The following is a 12,257-nucleotide window of genomic DNA, read 5'->3' as shown; positions in this document are numbered from 1 at the left end:
TGTCCTCATTTGTAAGTCGCTTTGGATAAAAGCATCTGCTAAATGACTACATGTAAATGTAAATTAGTATTTTATATAACCAAGTGTGAACGTACGTTTTTCCCAAATCGTTCAACCCCTAAAGGATGATTTGTGCTCAAAAAACAAAGTCTTCAAAGTAAAAGTCTTTTTTTTTTTTCTATGCAGATCAACATCCCATCGAAATCATCCCAATCATTCAAGAATGATTCATTCTTTCCAAATATGGCTATTCAGGTCATTTGGTGAAATCTTTCACATGGAAATATACAGTATGTTACATAAAAACTAAATATTGCAATCTTAGGTTTTTCCAATATCGTACAGCTCTAGTTTTCAGTATTTGGTCTTTAGGAATTATATGATTTATTGTTGCATGTGCTGGATTTGATTTCTGCAGCAGCAGTGCTTTAGATGGATTTAGACCTTGTTAGAGAGGGTTTTAACCATGCTGACAGTAATCGTTACTGTGGGACTGTTAGCATGCTGTCAGCACACTAAAACCCCTCAGAGAAGACCCTAAATGTTTCCCTCACTAAACAATAACGCTGAAAACACTAGTCAACTTCACTAATTGGCTAACCAGTAGTCAGTTAGTAGACCATCTCTAGTACTCTGTGTCAGCGGTCTCTTGTTGTAGCCGTCTCTCTCCTCTGGGCGAGTCACTCAGTTTCATCTTACATGAACGTCCAGTTATTGGAAATGTGAAACTGTTCCTGGTTAAAAGTGCGGGATGAGTCACAGCGGGACATGCTGAACCGGCCGCGCATGAGTCTGCAGAAATGAGACGAGCCTTCGACATTGGTCTGATGACGCAGGGCTTTGAGTCGAGTGTAGGACACTCCTAATGTGTGCTGTTCCCTAAACGCTAATCTCTCTATCCACTCATCCTGTAATCTAGTGACTCACCAGAACACACTTGAAGAAACTGTCATCATACTGATCGCAGTTTCATGTTTTTCACAGAGCCTTGGGAATTTACATCATGATGCAGCTTTGCTCAAAGTTAGGCGAAAACTGCCAAGATTTGTAATAAAAAAAAAAGTTTATTGTTTGAAAGTGAAGAAATTAAGATTGTAATTTTAGTCTTACTATAAAATAAGATTATTTTTAGTATTTTAGTATATTTACTGTACAAAATAGGGATGGAAAGATTACCGGTTTCACGATAAATCATGATAACATGCCCTGACGGTTAGTATTATCGTTTAAAATTTAATTATCATCAAAACCGTGTTTGATTAAAGCAATTTTGAAAACTCGCGGTAAATCCAGTCCAGCCAGCATCAGTCTGACGCAGAAGCAGCATGCAATGTTGTTGTTTTTTTTGCACAAGACGAAATGGCGGAAGGCAGTGACAGCGCTCTGGAGATTTTTCAGCCGTCTAAGAGGACCAAATCGGAGATCTGGTCGTATTTTGGCTTTTACAAGAGTCCTGAAGGCAATTTAATCGAGGACGGTCACCCTGTCTGCCGATCTTGCAAGAAGAAAGTCGCTGCAAAAGGGGGAAACGCGTCAAATTTGCACATCTTCGTGACCACCACCCACTGTTATATAGCGAATGCAAGGTAACTTTTACCTCAATACCAAAACTAACTGGGCAAATAATTGGACAAAAAATATTGATTAGATATTAAATATTTAATTATCTCTCTTGTACGCAAAGCTTCCGCGTCACCTGAACTAACAACTTTTGTTCATTTAAAATGTGTATTAAAATATATATATATATATATATATATATACGTGATTTATTATTATTATTATTATTAGGGCTTCATGTTAATGTTAATTTAATGTTTATGCTTATGTGCCTATAGCTGCTAATTGTGTTTGTTTGTTGATTTTCAAATATACAACTTATTGAAATGTTTTCAGTGTGTTTATCAGTTCTTCTTGAACATTTTCATCTCATGTTAACAAAACCGTGATAATATTGATAACTGTGATAACGTTGTGCATTATAATTGTGATATTAAATTTTCATACCGTTACATCCCTAGTACAAAAGTATTATTGCAATATATTTATTATATTATTTGCAATATATTTATTATTTTGTTTGATATATTTGAATGCCAACAAACCACAAAAGTAAAAAAAAAACAATAATTTAATGTTTGAAAAGGAAGAAATTAAGACTTAAATATTAGAATTGTAATTTTACAGACTTAATTGTAGTATTTTTATTAAGTACTCTATTTTACAGTACAATAGTGTTTATTGCAATATATTATTTTTTTTGACATTTTCATTTAATAATAATCACACTGCTACAGCCGGCTCTTAGGCTACAACAAAGAGGAGTCCAGACGCAACAATACTTAACAAAACATTTATTTTAACACAACAAAATATAACATAAATGTAGCATAAACGAAGGAACGAGCCAGCGTCGGCTGGGACACACAGCACGACACGGACCGTCGAGCTCCACGCAGGAGACGATCTCCCAAACCACACGCTCCGCACCAACACACCAGGCACTCTTAAACTCTGCATCCAACAAGTGTCAGGTGTGCGAGCCACACCCCCTCCAAGCGGCACCTAAAACACACACCCCACAAGTGCACGCACAGCCTAAACTGGGACGTCACACACACACACACTAAAAAAAACTCTTATTTTTAATACAAATGCATTGCACAGTACATAACCATGTTGTCATGATTATATATGTATAATGCAGTGAATTAAATATTTTAAATATGTTTGTATGCCAACAAATCGCCAAAATGAAAAAAAAGTTTTAATGTTTGAAAGTGAAGAAATTGAGACTTAAATATTGGTATTGTAATTTTAGTCTTACTGTTAAACCCAATTATTTGTAGTATTTTCATTAAATACTCAATTATTTATTTTACAGTACAGTAGTATTATTGCAATATATTTATTATTTTGCTCAATATGTTTGTATGCCAACAAACTGTCAAAATAAAGAAATTAAGACGTAAATATTAGTATTGTAATTGGCTTGATTGTTTGTTACAGTACAATAGTATTATTGCAATATTTATTTTGTTTGATATATTTTTATTTAATAACGATCATAATAAAAGTAATTATTCTAAAGTTGTATCACAGTAGTGATTTTAAATCATGATATAGTTATTTTGCTCAAAATTGCATTGCACAGTAAATGGTCATTTCGTCATAACTGTATTTCTATAATGCAGTGAATTAAATACTTTACAAATGGTGCTTCATCTCATTTGATCGTTATTTTAGTTTTTATTTGTATGCTGACAAACCGCCAAAATAAAAATACAAAAAACTTGAAAATGTAGACATTGAGGCTTAAATATTAGTATTTTAAATTTTAGTCTTTATTTTTAGTATTTTTTATTAAATACTTGATTTATTTTACTGTACAATGGTATTTATGGCAATATATTTATTATTTAGTTTATCTTATAATTACACACAACTATAAAAAATTTTTTTTTTATCGCAGTAGTAATTTTATATCAGTACAGTTAATTTACTCGCAATTAGTCAATGCATTTTACAGTAAATAACCGTGTGGTCACGTATAATACAGTAATGCACTGCGAACTATTTGAAAATACTTGACAAATGAAAGGTGCTTCATCTTTTGATAATTTTCTGTTTTTATTAAAAACTTGATGGGCTCATATTAAAATGAATGAATCAGTCTGACTTCAGAGTAAAAACAGATTCACATCATGAAACACGAGTTCAAAACAAAAGAAAACCAGGATATAGAATAGAAATGGAATAGAATATTTGCTCTATTTTCACTTTTGTTGTACTCGTGTGTGTAAATAATATAAAGCAGTCCTGACACACATCGGCCCGTCTCAGTGACGTCTTCATCTCAGACTTTGGACTTGATGAATCTGTTATGATGTTGAAGTGTTTTCACTTCATCTGCTCAAAGGCCGTTTGACGTCAGGCTGAAACCAGTTCAGATTCAGTTATGGGTTCATCCAGTAGATGGCGCGTTTGTCTCATCAGGAGAAATGATGAAGGGCTAAACTGGTTCTAACAGTTTAAGCAATAACACTGTTTTTTCCATTTCATTACTAATGATCATAACAGTGGGGTTTTCTTTCTGATAGCATAAGTTTTTATTTGCCCTGCCAACATGTTGACCTGCATTACCACAAGTTTTTGTGCCAGGAAAAAAAAAAGAGATTAAATGTGTAGAATAATATACATTTATTTTGCATTAATAGCTAGAAAAAAAAAAAGTATCAATTAAGAGAAGTTTCTTCTTAGTAAGACAAATTAACAGACTTAAATTCATTCAAATTTCAAATTTATTTTTGTGCATTTTTATTCAGTTATTTATATAATTATAACCTTTAAAAATTATTACAAATTAATAAACCTCAACAGTTCTATGTAAAGAATTACCGACTTTCAATCTTATTTTTGTACAACTGAGATGTTATAGTTTTTGTTAACATTTTGATGTAGTTTTTATTTGTATATTTTCATTTTCATTTTGTAACTAAAATGTTGTAGTAATTTCTAAATGTTCTAGTTTTAGTAAACTAGTCTTTTTTTTTTTTTTGCCATTTGTAGTTTTTTCTTTCATGTGTCTGTATAGTTTTTATTAATTTTATTTCTTTTTTTAGTTTTCGTTATTTTAGTACATTTTGTACATTTTGTAACCAGCTGAATTAAAAGTTTTTTCTTTTTATTTTATATTTTAATTTAATTCCATGTAATTTTTATTTTATTTCATGAGTTCAAAATGGATTTAGTTTTAATTCTAGTTTAAGTTAAATATAATAACCCTGATAAATAAATATAGCTTCAAAGCATATTTGTGACCCTGCAGCACAAAAGCAGTGTTAAGTCGCTGGGGGATATTTGTAGCAATAGCCAACAATACATTGTATGGGTCAAAATTATAGATTTTTCTTTTATGCCAAAAATCATTAGGATATTAAGTAAAGATCATGTTCCATGAAGATATTTTGTAAATTTCCTACCGTAAATATATCAAAACTTAATTTCTGATTAGTAATATGCATTGCTAAGAACTTCATTTGAACAACTTTAAAGATGATTTTCTCAATATTTTGATTTTTTTGCACCCTCAGATTCCAGATTTTCAAATAGTTGTATCTCAGCCAAATATTGTCAATGGAAAGCTTATTTATTTAGCTTTCAGACGATGTATACATCTCAATTTGGTGTTGCATCATAAAAGCATTTGGAGGCATGCACAGCCTTTTATAAAGTGCCTAGAAGAAAATCGCTGGCTTTTAATGAGCAAAAACAGCTATAAATGCTACAGCTAGTATGTAACTCTCCAGCTCTGATTCGGTGAAGTAGTGAGCTGTTTGACTGATGAGATGCAGCTCCTGAACTTCCTCTTCCTGTGTGTGTTGTAGGTGGTGGAGGACGGATACGAGTTCTTCGCCAAGCGGCAGCTGGTGACTCTGTTCTCAGCACCGAACTACTGCGGAGAGTTCGACAACGCCGGAGCCATGATGAGCGTCGACGAGACCCTCATGTGCTCCTTTCAGGTGCGTTATAGTCATAATTCTCCTCCAGTCCTGCTCGAGATCTAAATCAGCTTTGGATTTTAACCTTGAGCGTGCAGTTAGTTGCCATATACTCCATCCAAAACCGTTTGAAACAACATTTTACTTTTTTTTATATATATATATATATATATATATATTATGCTGCATCAAGTTTTTATGAAATTATTTGAGACATCATGGAATATTATGTTTCTAGGGATTTGTTTAATTATTGTTATAAATAATATTTATAATTATTTTATTATTTAATAATTATTTTGTATTTAAATAGTCATTTTTAGTGAGTGTGTGTGTGTGTGTATATATATATATATATATATGACAAAAAGATGATTCAAACTCATGAGAAACACAAGGAAATGACCTGTAAAATCAGTGTTATTTAGATCGATTCAGGTGTTTAATCTGACGTGTTGATTTCTGCTCCTGCAGATTTTGAAGCCAGCAGAGAAGAAGAAACCAAACTCCAGTCGTCCAGTGACTCCGCCCAGGAACACAGTCCCCAAACAGGCCAAGAAATGATTCCCGCGGGGCCCGGCTGGACTTGTATCATACGCTCTTTCATGTGTTTCGGATCAGGAGTGGCTCTGCGCCGGATGAACCGCCCTCTGCGTCTTTATTTCGATTCTTTACGTTGTTTTTCCTTGTTTACCGTCCCGAGCTGCCGCTCACGTATTAGAGGGGAGCGTTTTAATTTCACTTGATTTCAGAGACAAACAGCTTTTTATTCCCACTTCAGGACGACGTATCAGTTTGACACAAGCTCCGCCCACCGTAACCACGGCAACAGCGCATTTAAACGCAAGGCAGAACGTGGCGTCTGGATTTTTAAATCGACACGTTTAAGATGATCTGTGCTCCCGATCTCTCGTTCAAACCACTGTGAACAAACGAGTCTGTTTTTATGCACCTGATGCTTTTTTGTATTTTCGTCTCGTGAATGTGCCATGAGGGTTGACGTTCAGTCCGCTTTTATCATTTTGACTTTTTTATTTTATTTTGATGATTGCAAACGAACGGATGTTGTGCGAGTGTGTGAACTAAAACATCAAGTTTCTTTGTTTTGACGCGATGCCTTGTTTTCTTCTTCCATTGCGTATCACGTGACGTTTTGGCATGTTGACTTCTTGATCTCTCAGACGGACGTTTCTGTTGCATGCGTTAGTGTTAGAGGAATAGGACACAAGGCCTCGGCTTTCTCTCAGGGCATGCCACCTTCAGCATGTCTTCAGAATAATGTAGCTCCTCATCAGGTAAATCACGTCAGGAAAACCTTTTTTCTTGCAAATTTCTACAGTATTTCATATATAAATTCTCTGTTTAACCCAAACTCTCAATGTAAATATACAGGAAATGTTTTGTTCAGTCTTGGCAATAATTCAGTTCTCCACACTATAAATAATTGTTATACTTGCAGAATAAATCGAAGGGAGATGGAAACACCATTGCAGCGTTTGTTTGTTCATTTCAGAAATGCATTGAATTTAATATGAAATCAAAACTTGATTTATGTTAATGTTCCTGAAGCAAGGTTCACTAAACATAAAAATAAAATAAAATTCTTAACTTTGATTTTATTCTATGACTCAAGGAATATATTGCGTTCCCAATAATATTCAATATTTTGTTCTTTAGTGGTTATTTTTTACATTTTGTGTTTAGATAAATATTTAAGAAAAATGTTCTTAAGAAAATATTTAAGAATGTTAAGAAAATATTTGAGAACTTAAAATAATTGTAAGAAAATATTGGAGAACTGATTTAAAAAAAAAAGAGATCTTTAAAAATTGAGAACTTAAGATGTTCTTTAAATATTCAAGAACTTAAATGTTCTTAAGGAGATATTTAAGAATGTTAAAATATTTGAAAACTTAAAAGATGTACTTAAGATTATTTACGAGAAAAAAATGTTAAAATATCTGAGATCTGAGAACTTAAGATGTTCTTAGAAAAACATTTAAGAATGTTAAAAATGTTAATAAAATATTTGAGAACTTAAAATAATTTTAATAAAATATTTGAGAACTTAAAATAATTTTAATAAAATATTTGAGAACTGAAAAGATGTACTTAAGATTATTTAAGAACTAAAAAATTTTAAAATATTTGAGAACTTAGATGTTCTTAGAAAAATATTTAAGAATTTTAAAAATGTTAAGAAAATATTTGAGAACTTAAAAGATGTACTTAAGATTAAGAACTAAAAAATGTTAAAATATTCAATAACTTAAATGTTCTTAAGAAAATATTTAAGAATGTTAAAATATTTGAAAACTTAAAAGATGTACTTAAGATTAAGATAATTTTTTTAAAATATTTGAAATAAATTAAAATTTAAATATTGGAGAACTGAATTAAAAAAAGAGATCTTTAGAAATTGAGAACGTAAGATGTTCTTTAAATATTCAAGAACTGGACTGTTATTAAGACAATATTTGAGAACTCAGATGTTCTTAGAAAAATATTTAACAATGTTAAAAATGGTAACAAAATATTTCAGAACTTAAAAGATGTATTTAAAATATTTACAACAAAAAAAAAATGTAAGAATATTTGAGAACTTGGATGTTCTTAGAAAAATATTTAAGAATGTTAAAAAGATATTTCAGAACCCAAAATTTTTACAATATTTGAAAACTTAAAAATATTACCAAAATATTTCAGAACTTAAAAGATGTACTTAAAATATTTACAATAAAAAAACTAAAAAAAAAAGTTTAGAAAATATTTAAGAACTTAATTCTTTAAAGATGTTTGAGAACTAAAAATATTGGAGAACTGAATTTTAAAAAGAGATCTTTAGAAATTGAGATGTTCTTTAAATATTCAAGAACTTAACTGTTCTTAAGACAATATTTGAGATTTAAAGTTTGCACTTGGAACATGCTTGTGAATTTACACTTTAATAACTTTTCACCATTCAATCAATGAACCTCAACCTACATTTCTTTGTTTAATATTTCCATCTGGAAAAAAAATAAGTAAATGAAAGTCTGGCAATAAAATATAACAGTTAAAATGACTGGAGCCATTATCATGAAGTGTTGCATTATTTCTTTATTATATAAACAAATACATTCTGTATTAAAATAAAACAAAATGATTGCAAAAAATTAGATTCATAAACAGATCTGTGCAAATTAAGTACAATTCACAAACCCTTTATAGTTTCTCCAGCCTATCGTTTAAAATGGATATGCATATACTTTTCATCAAGACCTTTTTTTCATGTCTATAATCAATCCTTCTGTTTATTCCTTTATTAACTGATGCACAAAGAAAGACCATGAAAATGTAAATCGAAAATGACATTTGATCGTCCAGCATTAAGTCACAGATGCAGATCAGTAAAACGGCATTATGAATAGTGGATTATTGAATTAAACGCTCGTTCACATTAAAATGAAAATGTGCTGTAAATGTGCTCACCCTCAGATCATCCGAGATTAGGATGAGTTTGTTTCTTCATCAGGTTTGGAGAAATGCAGCATTGCATCACTTGCTCACCAATGGATGTGAATGGGTGCCGTCAGAATGAGAGTCCAAACAGCTGATAAAAACATCACAATAATCCACAAGTAATCCACACCACTCCAGTCCATCAGTTAACATCTGGAGAAGACAAAAGCTGAAACTAATCTAGCATTAAGACGTTTTTAACTCAAATACAAGTCTATAATCCATAATAACGCTTCCTCCAGTGAAAAAGTGTTCTGGTCTGAATCAGGAGAGAAATCTGCACAGATCAAGCACTGTTTACAAGCCAAAACAGCTCTAAACAAACATGTGGATGGATTTTGATGTGAGAAGACAACAGGGGATGGACTTGGTCACTGGAGGAAGCATTATTATTGATTATGGGTATTGTTGCAGAAACAACTCCAGATGTTAACTGATGGACTGGAGTGGTGTGGATTATTGTGATGTTTTTATCAGCTGTTTGGACTCTCATTCTGACGGCACCCATTCACATCCATTGGTGAGCAAATGATGCAATGCTGCATTTCTCCAAATCTGATGAAGAAACAAACTCATCTACACCTGGGATGATCTGAGGGGGAGTCAATTTTCAGCCATTTTTAATTTTTAGGAGAATTATTCCTTTAACAGCACCGCTTTCTGTGGGCCGAAATGAGAGGAAAGCACTTCTATTGCATTGAATATTTCACCATGAATCAGAATCAAATGTCAAGCACTTAAAATTCAGTCTCATAACGGATAAATATGAAAGCCGTTTACGCATAATCACCATCTTCACTAGATCCGTTTAGGATGAAGGGCTTTGGAGCTCGAGCATGTAAACAGTCGCAGGATCATCTGTATAACACTGGAGTGAGTTTGAGGTCTCGCAGGAGAGGGAAAATAAATACTGGTCCGTAAGAAGGCAATGTGGTGATGTCCACCAGACTGTCATCCAGGAGGAAGCTGAACATGATGAAGATCAAACCTCTCGTAAGAGACGGCCTGCTTTTTTGCAGAAACTGAAATGTGAGATCTGGTGATACTGTGACGGTACATTCCTCCGGTAACAACATGAAGCAAGATTTCACACAAAATGAAGATTCTGTCATCATATTTCCAGCATCAAAAATTAAATAAAAATTTTGCTTATAAGAAAATAGTTGAAAAATATTTTTTTTCTACTTGGGAAAATTCTTATGTATTTTTTTTTTAAAGAATTTATCTAAACTAGTTTGCTGAATATTTAGTTTTTAAATCTCTTAGAACTCACTTTTTCATAGTTATGAAGTGATTGTTTTTATATTATTCTTAAATTGTTTTGCTGTATGTTTTAATGTTTTTTTTTGTATTTCAATGTATTTTTTTTTTTTTTAAAGCGCTTTGAGATGCAACTTTTAAAAATAAAGTTTATTATTGTTGTTTGCAGCATGCATCAGATCATGTTATTCTAAGGAAAAAAATCATTGTCAATTCTCTCGTGAATAAATTAAATGTTTTAATTGATTAATCTAATTAATGCAATGATTAATGCAAAAAATCCTCAATATAATAATAATAAAAAAACTGCTCAGGATCAGCAATATTATGTGTAATATTATGTGTAATTATGACAATTATATTTTGATGATAAATTGATAACACTTTACATTTGTACAGTAGTTAAACTAACAATAAAAATACCTCTAAAGCATCCATTAATCTTAGATCAAATTAATTTAAACATTTATTAATATTATAAAAATCAAAAGTTGCATCAGTTGCATCATTAATGCACTAAACTAATATGGAAAACGAACCACTGTATTTTTATTAACTAACATTAGCAAAGATTAATGTTCATTTTTCGTTCTTTATAGTTAATGAATGTTAGACTTTATTGTAAAGTGTTACCAATAAAATAATATACAGTTCTTATAACGATTGTTCAACATCTCATCAGCCAATTACAGTTAGTCTAAGTGGTGTTTTAACAAATTAATAACTCATAATTCATCACATATTGATCACAAGGCCTACATTTGATTATAAACTGAGCACAGATTATTAAGACCGAGTAAATGATGACAGAATTTTCATCTGAGGCTCAACTAGTCCTGTGAGGCAGTTCAACTGAGGATGATTTTAAACCTCGTTCTCATTTATTGCTCAAAACTCTATTTCTCTTCACTGTACGATTATGAAACATAATTAGTGAACAAAACCAGCTGCCAGTGAGTCTGTGCTGCTGTACTTTCTCATGTCATTTCATTCTGAGATTATGAATAATTGTGAGGATTTATGGTGTGTTCATGTCATCACGATTACCGGGTTTAACTAGTAAAAGCATAAAAACGGTGAACCTCATAATTAAGAATTGGAGAAACGAACTAAACGCGAGCACGTTCGAGCCGTCGTTTCGTGTTTTTATGATGGTTTTTGCAGCTTGAAAGAGCAGCGTGAACATCCTGAGAAACGTCTTCTTTTGTGTTCCCTCAGAAGAACACAGTCCTGCGGTTTGTGAGCGATGACAGGACGAGCGTTTTTGCCGTCCAGAGGGTTTAGTGAGGAGGATGCTGCAGTGAAATACTGTACGAGAGTTGGTGTGTTACTGAGAGTCTGGGCTCAGAGCGAGGTCTCGCTGGTGTGCGGTCGAGACGTCTCCTCCTCCAGAAGAGCGATGCGCTGTTTCAGCATCCGCACCTGCGTCTCGTGCCGCTCCACCATCGCCATCATCTGAGACTCCAGCTTCTTCAGCTTGTTCTGGTGCTTCTTCTTGGCTTTCTCGTACGCCGCCACCAGATTACTGCGCCGCACACAAACACAACACAGCTTTAACAGCCTGCTTGACTGAGACGCTCCACTAAAAACTGAATCATCCTGAGGCTCGACTCTTTTACTACTATTCATCTACTCTATAGTTTTAGTTCACTTAGTTTCACAAAGAAAAACTTTACGAACATCAAAAACATTGCCTTGGCAACTCACCGAAATAAGTTGAAGTGTTAAAATTACTAAAACTAAAACTCAAATAAATATAGATTATAGCTAAAAAGAAATATCAACAAATTTTAGATGGGAAAAAAAAATATGTAAAACACAAAAAATGTACTAAACCTACAACTGAAAACAAATAAAAGCTGAACAGAAACAAAACAATACTAATAATACTACTTATAATACAAGTTTAGAAACCTTGTCTTGGCAACTAAGTGAAATAAGGTACTAAGTTACTAAATTACTAAATCCGAGATAAAAAAAATGTAAGCTAAATAG

At 32.3% G+C, this 12,257-nt stretch overlaps 2 protein-coding genes across 2 annotated transcripts in view; one reads left to right on the top strand and one right to left on the bottom strand.

Annotated features, from left to right (window-relative positions):
* LOC107667909 (serine/threonine-protein phosphatase PP1-gamma catalytic subunit B-like) overlaps window positions 1–7,015 on the top strand; it is a gene marked incomplete at its 5' end in the record, with an annotated part of 14,559 nt that extends 7,544 nt beyond the window's left edge. The window contains 2 exons of the mRNA XM_016459652.1: window positions 5,388–5,522; window positions 5,976–7,015. Coding sequence (XP_016315138.1) covers window positions 5,388–5,522; window positions 5,976–6,065 — 225 coding nt within the window. The remainder of the gene's footprint in view (window positions 1–5,387; window positions 5,523–5,975) is intronic.
* A 3,724-nt stretch (window positions 7,016–10,739) lies between these two features.
* Window positions 10,740–12,257, bottom strand: part of LOC107667910 (colorectal mutant cancer protein-like) — a gene marked incomplete at its 5' end in the record, with an annotated part of 26,278 nt that continues 24,760 nt past the window's right edge. Inside the window, one exon of the mRNA XM_016459653.1 lies at window positions 10,740–11,787. Coding sequence (XP_016315139.1) covers window positions 11,607–11,787 — 181 coding nt within the window. The remainder of the gene's footprint in view (window positions 11,788–12,257) is intronic.

Source organism: Sinocyclocheilus anshuiensis, unplaced genomic scaffold, assembly GCF_001515605.1.
Source record: "Sinocyclocheilus anshuiensis isolate Anshui unplaced genomic scaffold, SAMN03320099.WGS_v1.1 scaffold2839, whole genome shotgun sequence".
Lineage (NCBI taxonomy): Eukaryota > Metazoa > Chordata > Actinopteri > Cypriniformes > Cyprinidae > Sinocyclocheilus > Sinocyclocheilus anshuiensis.
Note: the sequence above shows the minus strand (reverse complement) of the source record. Positions and strands in the feature narration are given on the sequence as shown.